We start from the raw sequence: 16,505 nt of genomic DNA, 5'->3' as shown, positions 1-16,505 counted from the left end.
TTACTAAAAAAAAAAAAAAAAGTGCATACAACTGCAAGCCAATAATATGACCTTTCCACCTATGAAACTTAGATCACTATTAATATTCTGCATGGTACAACTTAGTGCTATACATCATCATACAACAAAATTATTAATTTCTAACATGGTTTATGTTCACTGATGTGAACAAGCTGTTCCATTCCCTACTTCACCCTCTCAGTGGTCAATTATTTTTATCCTTTGTAAAGAAGCTTATGTTCTTTCTCAGGGTTCATGCAATCTCCATACCAAATTTCATCAAAATCTATTCAGCAGCTTAGTCATGAAAACATAACACAAAGATTAAATTTGCATTTATAATATTAGTACAAAAAGTATGTATGGATTATTACACCAGTACTTGACAAGTAGCTAAAAACTTTTCAATCCCTGAATCTACATATTCAGACAATTTGTTAAAATAGCAGCTAATGATATGTTTTTAATTTTATAACAAATGAAGAGCACCAGTTTGCTTTTATTCTACAGTGTTACTTTTATTGTGATAACTTGTTTTCAGCTTACAAGGCCAGCTTCAGACATTTACTGAGTATTGTCACCAAAGAAGTTACAATGTTTGCAAACAACATTGGAAGAAAAGTAACATATCTAGACTGAAGCAGAAACATACAGTAAGTAACATCTTTGACAGTGCAGTAGTAATGCAAAGAGGATGTTAAATCGCCATCAATTCATGCAAAAGCATGAGTTTGAAGCAAAACTTAACTAATATGAACCCAGTGTCTCCTAGAATGTATGGGTTTCCTAAACTCTATAAACAAGATGTTCCTATTCGTTCAGTTGTATCATCATTCACTGCTCCATCTTACAAATTAGCAAGTAAACTGGATGTCCTAATTAAGACTAAATTCAAATCAAAGCATGGTATTTCAAACTCTGTGGACCTAGTAAATAAAAGGTATATCTGTCTCACACAGTGATAAATTAGTATCCTTTGATGTCTGCAGTTTGTTTTCCAACATACCAGTGGTGGAACTCATCGATATTCTGACAGAGCTGATGCACAAGTCTAATGTCAATCCTGTGGAACTGAACAACTTCAGACTAGCCACTCAGACATGCTTGGCACAGAACTATTTCCAGTTTCAAGGGACTCTTTATAAACAATTAGATGGCGTAGCTATGGGTTCCCCTCTCAGTCGACTGTTGGCTCAAATATTTATGGACCATTTGGAACAAAATTTTCTAAAAACAGAACCTTTGACTGCAAATATCAAATTCTTGTTTAGATATGTAGATGATTTCCTGCGTATGTGGACTGGTAATACAACTCAACATATTTTTGAAAAACCTGAACAGTCAACATAAAAATATTCAGTTCACAAAGAAGATTGGCAACAAATCCATGAACTACTTAGATCTAACAATTGACGTCAGTACACACACACACACATTATTTCAAAATTTATAGAAAAACTACAACTAGAGACACAGCAATACCTTCTTTCTCACAACACCCCATAGCTCACAAACTTGCAGCTTTCCACTCAGTGGTACACCACCTCATATCTGTCCGCATGTTCAGAGATGATTTGAAAGAACAGTTAGATAAAATAAAATCAATAAAATTTATTGCCACATCTTGCACAGGAAACAAAAACGGAAAATTATACCCCTCCTCCATACCCCACCTGCTTCCCCATCCACTGTCTGCAAGAAATGGTGCACACTGCCATATCTAGGTCAGGTATCACAGATTGTAGCCAAAGCACTGAAATCCTGCAAGTGTAGGCTTTCCTACTATGTTAAGAACACAACAGCCCAGTGTATTTTTAATAGCAAAGATAAGATCCAGTTATTAGCCTAAAGTGGGTTATGTAAAATCACCTGTCCTGATTGTGACAAATTTTACATTGGTCAGTCAGGCAGAGAAAAAGCAACTAGGCTGGCTGAACATGAACGCAGCTGGACGTTGCAGAATTCTGACTCCGTATTTGCTGAGCATGTACTGAGTGAGGCTAACAACTACCAGCCAGTGTCCCATGTACTTCACTTAGCAAAGAAAGGCCATAAACTCAACCTGCTAGAAGACCAGGAAATTAACAAACATCCAGCTCACAGTCCAGATCAATTCCTAAATGACCAGACACAGCTCAACACTTCCCCCTCTTCTAAACTTCATATGATCATCTCTGTTTTTCATTACTTACCACACTGTCTTTTCCTACATACTCCTATTTTCCTGTATTCATTAAGTTCTTCTGTTTTATTGAAGTTGTCTATGTATTCCATATAGACTGTAGTTTCAATTGTTGAGGCTTTCTTTTAACTGGTACTTGTATTACTGTCCATGTTTAACACCTTTTGTAGTTGTCTCATCAAACCACAGTTTTGAATATAATGTTAATGGTAAAAGGCAGCACCACCACACTCTCAAAGATTGTATTTACCGTTAAGTTTCCTCAAACTCCTCCACTGTCCTGCATTTATTTATTTCTGTTTATTTTATTGATATTGCTTAATTTCCTTATGTATGCTGTAGTTTCACTGAAAATTGTTTCTCCTTTTAATTGGTTTGTGTATTGCTCTCCATGTTTTATAACTCCTGATGTAGTCTTGTCTTATTTTATTTTATTAGTTTTGTTTATTAATAGAAACTTATGTAGGCATGCTGTTCCCATTTTGGGTTAAAGTTTTCCTGTGTACTCCATTTTTATTTATTTACTGTTCAATTTTTTACTTTTTCATTGCATTACCACCACACTGTCAAACATGTTACTTACTGTATGTTTCTGCTTCAGTCTAAATGTGTCACTTCTCTATATTATAGACTTGATGTTTGTTTGTAATCCTTAAACTTTGTTATATTAGTAATGTTTGTTTGCAATTATTAACGTTTTTTATATTAATGATTGTCTGTATCTTGCTTATGTGTCTGTATTACCATACGATAAATAAATAAACTTCTCTTCCAATGCCATTCACAAACATTTTAACTTCTTTTGCAACAATACTAGTAAATGTCTGAAGATGGCCTTGTAAGCCAAAAACCAGTTAACACAATAAAAGTAATACTGTAGAACAAAAGAAAACTGGTGTTTGTTATGAATCAGGACTGAGTATCTTACCACCAAAGTACACAACTATGATAAACTCCAGTATGCAATTCAACTCATAAGCTTTGACCTCTAATACCATACTGGAAAGATGCAACATGTACAACATTTCAAAATGTCAACCAATACTTGTAAACATTTTCATGGCTCCAAAATGTAATGATGAATTACAGAACTGCAAGAATTGTTAATAATAATAATAGAAACTAACATGACAACCATGGAAAAACTCTGTTCTGGGTGGTGAAAGCTAAGATGTAACATAAGAATCTTACAAACACAGTAATAGTAAAATAAAATCAGTCCATGTGAAATCTACCATTGACCTGGGGGACTGATGACCTTAGCTGTTTAGTCCCCCTTAAACATCCCAACAACCACCACCACTACTACTACCATTGACCAGGTTCTTGACACCTCAGATTTTTATATTTTTTTATATTTATAGTACTGTAGTAGTTTCCATAAAAAAAACCTAAATTAAAAATTCTGTTGGGACTTTCATTTCTGAATTACTAATTTATAAAACTATCAAAATTATGTGTGTTACATTTATTGCACCACAAACTGATTCTATATTTCTATATAAACATCCTCAGGTGATCATGTGGCATAAATGTGACAGTGTGATTATTTAAAATGCTTGATTTTTCCAATAAAACATTGAACTGCACATGTTGGGATACAACATGTACAACATTCATCCCACTTTGTTGGCTGTGCTTGGTACTTGCCATATTCCAACAGGTGCCTTTCAAGATTAACTATTTTAAATCATGACACCGGCATTTTTCTGTCACTTTATCATCTGAGCCCAAGGACTTAATGAGTTACACATGCATGCAGCAAACTGGTCCTCTTTCCTTCACCAGTGCTTTGCTAATTTTATCTCAACAACTAAGCTCTACTGGAGTGAATTACTGTCAATACAAATGATTGTTTTTGTTTCATTATACAGGGGTAAACCCAAAAGTAAGGTCTCCCATTTTTTTATACGTACACAGACCCGTTTATTTCTAAAATGGTTTGCATCAGTTTTCAGATTGAACATTTAGCTATTTTTCGACAATCACCATTTCTGTTGACGCATTTTTGTAGACGCTGTGGCAGTTTTTATATGCCTATGTCATACGAGTTCACCGCCATGCTGTTCAGAAAGTTATGAACCTCTTCTTTCACCTCATCGTCGTAGCTGAATCGCTTTCCAACCAAATGTTCTTTTAACCTGGGGAACAGGTGAGAGTCACTGGGTGCCAAGTCAGAACTATACGGTGGGTGGGTGATTCTGTTCCACTGAAACTGTTGCAGGAGAGCAACGGTTTGCCGAGCGATGTGTGGGCGAGTGTTGTCATGGAGAATGTGTATGTCCTCACTCAACATTCCTCTTCTCCGATTCTGAATTGCCCGTTTGAGTTTTTTCAGTCTCACAGTACCTGTCAGCGTTAATTGTGGTCCCAGTGGGCATAAAGTCGACCAACAACACCCCTTTCTGAACCCAAAAAATGGTTGTCATGACTTTACCGGCAGAATGAAAATGCTCTACACCACTTCCGAACATTTTTGACATTCATGCGCGACTCACCACACACTTCCGTCAACTGGCGATGGATTTCAATTGGCACAGTGCCCTTTGCAGTCAAAAACCGACTAACAGTGTGCAATTCGCACTTGGCGGTAACATCAAACGAGAGTTCCATTCTCAACAGCTGCCAGGCCAAGACTGAGTGTCTCATTACAGTGCGTGCATGTTTACACACAGCACATGAAGCACTCTTCATAACAGTGTGACCAATTGCCATACAAACAGAGTTCTGTACTTATAAAAAAATAGGAGACCTTACTTTTGGGATTACCCTCACACATTGAAAATATCTATTTCCTTTTTGTTGATCCACAACTATAAACCACAATTAATGTATATTAAATGTTATATAAAATGGCAAAAGGCATTGTGTCCCTTACATTACTTATGTTAATTGTTGGACAGCATGGTTTAGTGAAACTTTAAAATGAAAAAGCAAAGTGTGCTTAATTAATATCCAATAATTTCACTTTAACTATATTTTTATAGGCCAACTTGCAAACCCAGGTGCACTTAAGGTACATTCGGCAGTGCATATAGCAGTAAAATAAAATTATTTCCACATGTTCCCTTTGGAATAGCATCATGATATTTGGCACACAGATTAACAAATAGTGTATAACACATTGTGTTTTTCTTTTTTTTAAACTAAAAATCTGATTTTTGAAATTTGTAGAACTTATCATTTTGTTTGAGAACATTTGGCATCTTCATGAATTTGGTCAAGCAGCACATATTCTTAGAGACTTTAATGAACAAAATAAAACTGTCTAAGTTGCAGGTCTGTGTGTCAAATACTTTGAGACTAGCCATTTTTAGGTTTCCAAACACTGCAAAAATTACACAATTTCAAGAAACTTTAAAAATTAATAACATACAAACAAAATGTCAAAAAAAATCTAATTTTGGACTATCCTACTCTAATACAATAAAATGACAAAAAATTACTAAATTATTAAATATCAAGGTTCAAGTCTATTTTGTTGTTGATTGATTTAATATGAAATGGCCCAATATAACAAACCAACTGACACAGGAACAAGGCATGGCTAAAAAATCATGAAACATGGAATTGACAACTAAAATTGAGCTATTTAGGTCAAGTAGACACAGCAATGCAAAAGATAAGTAAATAAATCTTAAAAGAAATAATGACACATTTGGGGGGGAGGGGGGGGAATGTCAAATATTTGTGAAAATCGAAGTTATAAAAATGATTACTACCAATTTGATTTGCAGCAGTTTAAGTTGTGCTTTTAGATTACTGCCTAACCTAACACTCGAAAGCCAGGACATACTCTGATCAAACAGTATAGTGTATGCCATTTACTAAGACAATCACAGATAAGGTTTAATAACAGGACGCTTACATGCTTTGCATTGTAACCTCATCACGTCATATTACATCCTGACTCAAAGTGAAGAATTGGAATCAGCACACTAGACTTGACCTGTTAAGTCCATTCTGAACCCTGGAAAAGAAGGCAAAGTCTACATGAAAATGATTTGTCTCTCTCATATTTGGCTACGTAAATCACAGTTTAGCTTAAACTGATTATCATCAGCAACAAAAACCAGTCAGGAGGATTTGAATGATGTACAGTAAACTACTTAACACAATATTTGGCATTACAGAAGCATCTGATTCCACCCATCTGATTTGACCCATGATGTCATCAATACAGTAGAAACTCCTACTTTCAGCATATCCAATACAACTATGACGTCACTATGTACACACATAAAATAATGCGAAAGCATATAAATAACACAATATCACCTCACTCCAAAAATAAAATGAAACTAACAAGACAATTGCGGGAAATTGGGGTTTTGGGTGTGGACAAGCTAAATATACAGCAATAAGAAAAAACGCCGCACAATCCCAAAACAATATCATGAGGGAAAAAAAATTACAGCATTCCGCAACACCAACAAAAACTGCAGGAATCTGACATTTCCCTTGGCCTATGTAGCTCAACCACAACTGTTGATACCAAAAAACCAACACTTACTACTACGAAAAATAGAACCAGAAGCCCAGTACCTCAACAAACCAAAAATCAGACATTACTACATCAATTAAAACACAATCAACCTACCTTAATACACAAAACATAACAATTACTTAAAGCCAAAACAAAAATTGCTTACTGACAACAAGATCTGGCGGTATAATCTAGGTTGGCCACCCTAAACACAACAAAAGCCTCCTAAACCACGCACATCAACCCCCCTTCCAAAAAACAAATAAAAAATAACAATGAAAAAATAGAACACAAAATAAACCAAAATCAAGCACACCTTACAAATCAACAAAACTGCCACCAAACTAGTCCTCTAGAACATAATTATAACACACCTCCCTCTCCCCGACCCCACCCACATCCTGCCCCGTTAACTGCACAACCAATACCCACAACCTTCCTCCCCCAAATGCCACACAAACTTAACCCCAAAAACTCACCACCCTCGTCCTATACATGTTACTCACAATCCTCAAAAAACGTGAAAAATACAATAATCCCCAATGACACTTTTCAGTTGCCAGCAAAACTCATCTAAATGAGATTGTAGGTTGGAAGAGTGCCTCTTCCTCATCCCTATGACCGATTTAATCCCCCCCCCCCCCCCCCCCCCGCACACACACAAAAACCCTCTTCCATTGTATTAATACAAGCCCCAGTTTCATAATCTTTAAACTCAGTACTGTGATTATCAGCTAAATGCTCGCAACACCTCTTTCACACACCCCTATAGGGTGAAAACTTATCAAACTGTAGTGCTCCCCTCTTCAATATATTCTTCGATCAAACCCACCAATTCCCTCTTAGTACTGCCCTCTAAAACCCTTCAAACACAATCAGCATATCCAATCACCCTCCCATACTTCCTCTTACCAAAATGTGACTCATCAATCTCAACAAATAACCACCACCCACTCAGCTTTCCCTATACTTAGCATACTCAGGATAAACCTCTCAACAAAAATAAAACCAATTCAACACCATTCTCTCACCCACACCAGTCTCTCAGAAACAAAAACCAATAGAGGATCTAAAAAAAAAGTCAACAAAACAATCTCCCTCATGGCCAACCTACATTTCTTGAACCAGGTGTCACATCTAATCAACTGCCAGATGTTATCCCAGCGACACTGCCACATATACGTGCCCCTGGTCCGAGACACAAAACACCCATTAGCCTCGTTATTACCACAAATGCTGCACCTAACGCACTGCAACCAGCACAAATAAATGCAGAAATTTAATAATAGACATCATGTCATCACCCATCTTGGCATGCAATGACGCACTATTAAATTTCACTGTCATATCCATACCTAACAGAAACCATACACCAAATTAAACTTCTTCCCGCACAACAAACACCAAACCAATATCGCCTAACAAATGGTTCAAATGGCTATAATCAATATAGGATTTAACATCTGAGGTCATCAGTCCCCTAGAATTAGAACTACTTAAACCTAACTAACCTAAGGACATCACACACATCCATGCCCGAGGCAGGATTCAAATGAGTAATGAGTATGATGGGCAAACATCTCTTAGGCACAGTCAAATGTAGTGGTGTGGACATGTTGGGAATTTGGATCTCACGGGGAGCGTGCAAGGGATAAGTCCCTGCAGTCGCGCTATCCTCTGTGCCCTTGGTGGCTCAGATGGATAGAGCGTCTGCCATGTAAGCAGGAGATCCCGGGTTCGAGTCCCGGTCGGGGCACACATTTTCAACATGTCCCTAATGAAGGTCATCAACGCCTGTTTGCAGCTAGGGTGTCCATTTAATTATCATTTCATTACCACACAGTAGCTTGGGCAGAATGAAGGGGTACTGGTGGACAGAGTCCGCAGGGAGAGAAAGGAGACAGGACGGGTGGGAGGGAAGGATGATTGACAGCTCATTGAGATAGAGTACAAGTGGACAACATAGGACTGCAGCACATGCAAGCTAACCCTGCTGTAGGCACGGGAGAAGTTGTGTATAGTGCACAGTGATGTGGAAGAGTGGATTGGGAGGGGGAGGCAGGACAAAGGAAGATGGAGAGTAAGGAGAGGATTGTGTGAGTGTAGAATGAGTGACATGGGAGGCACAAGGACAGGGGCCAGCATATACACTGATGAGCCAAAACATGACCACAGCCCATCGCGATGTTGGATGTTACTTGGTGGCATTACGGCCACATGAAGTGGTAGCGAAAGTATGCAAGTTGAGCAGACATGTACGGCGGATCATCCTAGTGAAGATACGGGCTGCAAATGGGGAAATCGACGGAGATAAGCGACTTTGACAAGGGAAGATTATTATTATGCAGAGCCTGTGAACAAGTATCTCGAAAATGACAAAGCTGGTTGCATGTTCACATGCTTATGTTGTGAGCATCTACAGAAGAAGGTAGAAGGACAGTGAAACAAACTAGGTGTTACATGGTCGGACGTTCTTGACTATTCATGGAACATTGGGCTCCAAGGCTGTCTGCTCTGTAAAGTAGGATACAGGGTGCTCTGTGGCATCTCTGCCGAAAGAGCACAATGCTGGTGCATGCACCAGTATTTCAGAGCATACTGTTCATTACACATTGTTGAACATGGAGCTCTGGAGCACACCACCCCCTACGCTTTAAGATGTTGACCCAACAACATCGTCAATTATGACTGTAGTGAGCACGGGACCTTCAGGATTTGACTATCAATCAATGGAAACATGCCGGCCTTTCAGATGAATCACATTTTTGCTACACTAGATCACTGCTCATCTCCTAAAATCTTGCCATAACCATGCTACAGTTGTTTGAGGAGCATTATCGTGAACTCAAGACGTCTCGGCGAACAAATTCACCTGATGTAAATTCTACGGAACCAATCTGGGTTGCTATCGGGCGCCATCACTACATATGCAATCAACAGCTATTACTTACACAGATTACAATACCTACACCTATCAACTGTCGGATTCCTGATATGAAGAATCATTGATGTATTTTGTTCCAATGAAAAAAAGCTATTAAATACAGGTTTAGGTTTTGGCCCATATCAATAAACTATAATAGATTTTCCATATGTTTGGCATTTACCGATTTTACATGGCACTACTGTCATGTACCAGCTGGATAAAAAAAAAAAGGCTTAAGCTAACTGAAGCCTTCAATAGCATTTCACCAGCTGATAACCCAACCGTCACTTATCAATCTGACCTAGACTTCAAGCTATGCTTCGCATCAATGAGTCACCATTGTCACATTTGTTTGCTTTGCCACTTAAGAATGAAACTCACTTTCCTACCTACCCTAGGATCAAGAATTTTGTTCACCGTAGATCATTTTACAATGATACTGGCTTTGTCATATAGGATGTAGCAGTACATACATAATAATAAACTAATGTCAGTACATTGTAGTTTACATTTTACGCATGGCAGTGTACCAAATTACGCCAGGATAGTTTCTAAAGTTAATGCAATAAACTATACTATAATATAATACTATATGGTATTGCATAGTATATTCTGTACATAGTGATTTGTATAAACTAAGTACTTACATACGACTTAACCACAGCACACAATAATATGTTTAACTACAGACAAATTTTAAATGGTAATATCCTCCTCAGGCATCTCAAAGAATTCTTTTGTGTCATAAAATATGATGATCTGACAGCTAGCTGTACCACTTAATTTTTAAAAAAAGAATGTATCCATAGACTGAACTTGAATTGGCAGTTCCCTCCCAACAGAGTTTTGAGTCAATACAAATATCTTAAGAGTTTTACTGACTTATTGCCTACTTTATTTGACATTCCCATTAAAGGTTGTCCGGTTTTAATGGGATTGCACAGGAACTTATTGGCTGCAAACCAGTCCAGGGCCTTATTCTATAGTTCAAGTTACCTTACAGATCAGCCTGTCACAACACACATTCCAAAAACTAAGAAACACAAAAGAAATGTCCGTGTTCAGTTCTCTTTAAAACTTGCATGTCAGTAAGTTTTGTAATTATTTTGGCAGATCGATTCAACGCGGTGTCAGAAGCAAGTTCGCCATAGGTTACACTACTTGATCAGATTAAGTTTTCTGTGCAGACGAGATTACTCTCCCCAGAATTATCACAACTATATTTGCGCTTTGATATTGCATACGTTAATTTGTGTGCCCCAGATCTGTCAGTATGACCAAGACTTTGGTGGGAATCATCGACAAACACTCCAGCCAGATGTCACTCCCTCAATTAAGGCAAGAAACCAGACTAATAGATAACGTGGTGTCACATGACTGTAACTACGTCCACGGTTTTCTATAATGTATCTTACGCTTCCCAATTGAGGATTCTGCATTATACTGAATGGTGGCAATGAAAATACAATGGTATCCATTTTTGGATTAAAAATGAATGTAATTATGGCCAGATTGTTCAGCTATAACTTTCTAAACGCTACGGTATTGTGCCTACATAACAAAATATTCGAGTCTCGTAGGCAACACCCGTTTCGTTATTCATTTGCAAACACTTCGAATAATTTACATTAATTTTGATATAAGAGCACATACCTCAATCATTAAGGGGGAATACCTCTCACCGTCTAAAAGTTCAGCTGTGTCAAGCATTTCCACCAGCTCCTTTTGTATTTCTGTTTCATCCTCAGAGTGTTCCAGTTCATCGGAGCTACTGCTGTAAATCGAAGGTTCTTACGGAATATACACATTGTTAACATGTAAATCAACTTTAGCACATAATCATATGATCAAAACAGGTATTACATACCTGTCACGAGTTTCACACTCCATACTTGTGTATCCAGATTATTCACTGTCTGGTTAGAAGCATTTGAAACACTAGGCATAAAGCACGCTCTTTTTTTCGAAATACGTAAACACTAAACACAAAGATGAGTTAAGGAAGAGTCAAAGATGTTACTAAACAAGCTAAACAATAGAAGTCGTAGTCATTCATTCATTCGAATGATTCGCTCAAGAAAATGTTTTTCCAACACCTCAAGTGTATTTACTTCCACGAAAATGAAATGCGATTTTATATGCTTTCACCCCACGTGTGCCCTTGTCCGTGGAACAACTGACAGAGAATTTGCTACAATTTTCAACACTACTGTAAAGTGTACTTTATCAAGTAATCGGCAACCGGTTTCGACACTTCATCATCAGGCGCTCTAAATGAATAGTGGCAACATTTTTCTGAAAGATATCACTCAGAAAGTCCCGCTTGAAAATTACGTGTACCTGAATCAGCTCTTGTAGTAAACAATAGCGCATGGACTACTGTTAGTGGTGTCACTTGTGTGATTACTATAAGAGCTGATGTAGAAAGCGGTTATTTTCACGCAGGACTTTCTGACTGATGGCTTTCGGGAAAATTCAGGCACTGTGTATTTAGAGGACCTGATGACAATGAAGTGTATCATCGAAACCGGTTGCCAATACATTTATAATGAAATTACAGCTGACAGTAACGTTGAAACTCATAATGTTCATATCGGCTGTGGCCCTCTCCTCCTACTAACAAGGATAGATATGCCGAGACAGAGAACTTCATCGTAAGGCTTTAACGACTTGGAAATATGTGAGACGGCATCATATTCGTTTGTTTTTAATGAATGAAAGAATGGGTACCACCGACAAACGTAACTTCAATGTTTTTAAGAACGCTGTTGAAACCTCACTGTCAATGTAGATCTCCCATAAAACTAAGTACGGTGGAGCTGTTTGCTAGTTTCACAATGTATCAGTTTTGATATAAAAATAAATTGTAACAGGTAATTCAGTAGAATTACTCGACACTGACCACATTCACATACATTTACGTCTATAATCCGAATCCACATTGTCACCTTATGTCGTGTAAACAGCGATTCTTAGTATCTGCGGCAATTTGACACTCAAGCGGTTAGCTAAGAAACAACTAATTAGAATAATTGCTGCACGCACAGAGGCATTCAAAAAATCGCTCTCCATACGTGAATGGAACATGAAGAAATGCTAATAACTAGTACAACGGGATGTACCCGCTACCAGTGGTTTTCAGAGTATGGATATATAGTTCTCATTTAAAGTCGATTACTTTTTAACCATGAATGCCCTCTGCACCTGCATTGATAAAGACTAACAGTCAACTTCCTCAGACGCGCACTAATAGAAACTATATACGCTGCAGAGTAAAAACTTCATTCTGAAAGTATCAGATTAAAGAATCACAGAAATTAAGACATAATGGAACCACATACATTGGCTGTCAACGGGCATTGATTGAAGTAAGTGGGGACAGATGAAACATTGTGCCCGACAGGTATTCGAACCGGAGTTTGAATCCTGGTCCAGCACAAATTTTCAACTTTCAACAATTGATTTCAGTTAATGCCCACTCACAATCAACGTGAGCCATTCCTTCGTGTCTTAATTCATAATGTCTGCTGAACTAAAATGTCAAAAAAGAAGAGACATCATTTTGACCTAGAAGGTAATGAGGTACTGTTGACATGCAAGAAGTAATCAGCAACTGCACTGTAATTCTTCAGGCTTTCCCAGCGATCTGCAGACTTTTGGAAAACGGGACTTCTGCTGGATTTTCGCGTCATTATCGCTTGATATTTCGACAACATAACTCTCTTTCTTCTTCTGGTGCCACCCGAAACGACGCAAACATCCGGCAGAAGTCCCGTTTTTCAAAATGTCAGCAATTACACTGTCAATACCCGAAATGTGCTTGATTACTGTGGTGAATTGGGCTATGGATTCCAGGTGGTTATACAGGGAAGATGAGCAATTATTCTGTCCGTTAGAAGGCATACGTCAATGGTTTATGATAGGACTGGATGGTGACTTCTATTGCTTCTAACTCTGGTTGAAAGCGCTTAACTGCTTCATACACAACAAGAGGCACACAGTCGTAGGCACTCCACTTTTGCTGCGATGGCAACAGCGTGTGTGAATAGTATGCAAGTTCTTGCCATGCGTCATCTGGCAAATGTTGGAACACTGCGTCCACCACTACCAAGAAGAGTGCATCCAGCCTGTGGTGCACAAGATGTGCAGTGTTAGTCATACTCTGTTTTGTGGCTTCAAACGTAGAGCTCTCATTGCATCAGTTCACCAAAGTGGGTATTGTTGCCAACTTTCAGGCCAAACAGTGTTGTGGTTATTTGTTGCAGTAATTCCACTGAATGTAGTAGATGCCGGTGATAAAAATTTGACAGCCCCAGAAACAGGTGCAATTCCTTAATGGTGTGCAATTTTGATAAAAATTTGATGGCCCAGGAAGGTGATCTCAGATTGACTGAAAACACATCAATCATATTCTAAACCACACTGTAATGCTCTAAACACTAATATGGTCCACTTTTGTACTTCAATTAGCTGTTGTTGATGCTCCTTGGTGGCAGAAAAGATGAGAATGTCATCTAGGTACGCTAAATGAAATGGCAGATCTTGTAGAACTGAATCGAAAAACTGCTTCCATTTCTGAGCAGCATTCCAATAAGCTCAAGGTTGTGTAATTGCTTCCAATCAACCTAAACAGAATGATGATAGTGATTCTGGGTATATCCTCCTCTGCCATCGAGACCTAAGTTTAAACTTCAGCATAATACAGGACGCTGAGTATAGTGGCTCCATGAAAGGTGCAGTATATTCCAACAACAATGGTACTGAGTAGTTGTTTGACACAGTTTTGGCATTAAGTGTGCAATAATCCCCACCTGGATGCCATGCTCCACACCTTTTAGGCACCGGATGTAGAGGAGATGACCACGGGCTACTTGATGGTCAGATAATACCTTCTTTCAGCATAGTGTCAAACTCAGCTTTAGCAATAGCCAGGCATCAGGGTGGCAAGCAAATAGTGCTGCATTATATATGTGGGTCATCAGTAGTCTTAATATGGTCCACTGTATTGTGTAGCACTTGTTTAAGAGTGCCTGGAGATCTAATTGAGGTTGTATATTCCCTTTCATCAGCTTGGTGGTGCGAGATGCTCAGCTTAGCAGCACCACACAATAAGTCATGCCAGTTATGTTATCCACTAGCCGAGCAATTACCATATCTGATAGCAGATGCTAATATGCTAGAAAGTCAGCTTCTACAATTGATGGTGAAATCCCATATGAAAGAGTGATGTACTCCCAGATCTAATTCTGTTCTCCGGGTTCCATAAGTTGATACGGAGGAATTGTTTGACAATGTCAAACACAATGCCTTCCCCCAAATATTTTTTATCTGATTTTCTGTCACTCTTAAACAGGCATTGTGATGCTGACAGCAAGCTGCTGCACCTAAGACCAGCTGCCATTGGCATTTAATCTACAGATACATTTATACGCCGCAAGTGTGGGGGAGGGCACTTTACGTGCCACTGTCATTACCTCCCTTTCCTGTTCCAGTCGCATATGGTTCGCGGGAAGAACAACTGCCAGAAAGCCTCCGTGCGCGCTTGAATCTCTCTAATTTTACATTCGTGATCTCCTCGGGAGGTGTAAGTAGGGGGAAGCAATATATTCACCCAGAAACGCACCCTCTCGAAACCTGGACAGCAAGCTACACTGCGATGCAGAGTGCCTCTCTTGCAGAGTCTGCCACTTGAGTTTGCTAAACATTTCCTTAACGCTATCATGCTTACCAAATTACTCTGTGATGAAATGCGCCACTCTTCTTTGGATCTTCTCTATGTCCTCTGTCAACCCGACCTGGTACGGATCTCACACTGATGAGCAATGCTCAAGTATAGGCCAAACGAGTGTTTTGTAAGCCATCTCCTTTGTTGATGGACTACATATTCTAAGGACTCTGCCAATGAATCTCAACCCGGCACCGGCTTTAAAATGGCTCTGAGCGCTATGGGACTTAACATCTGAGGCCATCAGTCAGTACCCCGCTTTACCAACAATTAATTTTGTATGATCATTCCACTTCAAATAGTTCCACACGCACACTCCCAGATATTTTCAGGAAGTAGCTGCTACGAGTGTTTGTTCCACTATCATATAATCATACAATAAAGGATCCTTCTTTCTATGTATTCGCAATACATTACATTTGTCTATGTTAAGGGTCAGTTGCCACTCCATGCACCAAGTGCCTATCTACTGCAGAACTTCCTGCATTTCACTGCAATTTTCCAATGTTGCAACTTCTCTGTATACTACAGCATCATCTGCGAAAAGCCGCATGGAACTTCCGACACTATCTACTAGTTCATTCATATATACTGTGAAAAGCAATGGTCCCATAACACTCCCCTGTGGCACACCAGAGGTTACTTTAACGTCTGTAGACGTCTCTCCATTGTGAACAACATGCTGTGTTCTGTTTGCTAAAAACTCTTCGATCCAGCCACACAGCTGTTCTGATATTCTGTAGGATCTTACTTTGTTTACCAGGCAACAGTGCAGAACTGTATCGAACGCCTCCCAGAAGTCAACGAAAATGGCATCTACCTGGGAGCATGTATCTGATATTTTCTGGGTCTCATGAACAAATAAAGCGGGTTGGGTCTCACACAATCGCTGATTCCGGAATCCATGTTGATTCCTACAGAGTAGATTCTGGGTTTCCAGAAACGACATGATACGCGAGCTAAAAACATGTTCTAAAATTCTACAACAGATTGATGTCAGAGATATAGGTCTATAGTTTTGCGCATCTGCTCGACGACCCTTCTTGAAGACTGGGACTACCTGTGCTCTTTTCCAATCATTTGGGACCTTCCATTCCTCTAGAGACTTGTGGTACACGGCTGTTCTTTCGCATGCTCTGTGTAGAAACAAATTGGTATCCCATCAGGTCCAGTGGATTTCCTCTGT

The 16,505-nt window shown here is 38.9% G+C and overlaps 1 protein-coding gene and 1 non-coding gene across 3 annotated transcripts in view; one reads left to right on the top strand and one right to left on the bottom strand.

The window, feature by feature from the left end:
• LOC126291552 (uncharacterized) overlaps positions 1 to 11,591 on the bottom strand; it is a 75,394-nt gene extending 63,803 nt beyond the window's left edge. The window contains exons 1-2 of one of the 2 annotated variants that reach the window (XM_049985062.1): positions 11,462 to 11,591; positions 11,248 to 11,384 (exon numbers count right to left, since the gene is read on the bottom strand). In XM_049985062.1, coding sequence (XP_049841019.1) covers positions 11,248 to 11,384; positions 11,462 to 11,540 — 216 coding nt within the window. In that variant the 5' untranslated portion in view covers positions 11,541 to 11,591. The remainder of the gene's footprint in view (positions 1 to 11,247; positions 11,385 to 11,461) is intronic. The other variant, XM_049985063.1, reaches the window with a different exon arrangement.
• Positions 8,350 to 8,424, top strand: Trnat-ugu (transfer RNA threonine (anticodon UGU)). The gene has a single exon. It is a non-coding gene; the product is annotated as a tRNA-Thr (tRNA).
• Positions 11,592 to 16,505: the final 4,914 nt, after the last annotated feature.

The sequence above is a fragment of the Schistocerca gregaria genome, chromosome 9 (genome assembly GCF_023897955.1).
Source record: "Schistocerca gregaria isolate iqSchGreg1 chromosome 9, iqSchGreg1.2, whole genome shotgun sequence".
Taxonomy (NCBI): domain Eukaryota; kingdom Metazoa; phylum Arthropoda; class Insecta; order Orthoptera; family Acrididae; genus Schistocerca; species Schistocerca gregaria.
The sequence above is the reverse complement of the archived record's forward strand: the minus strand, read 5'-3'. Positions and strand labels throughout refer to the sequence as shown.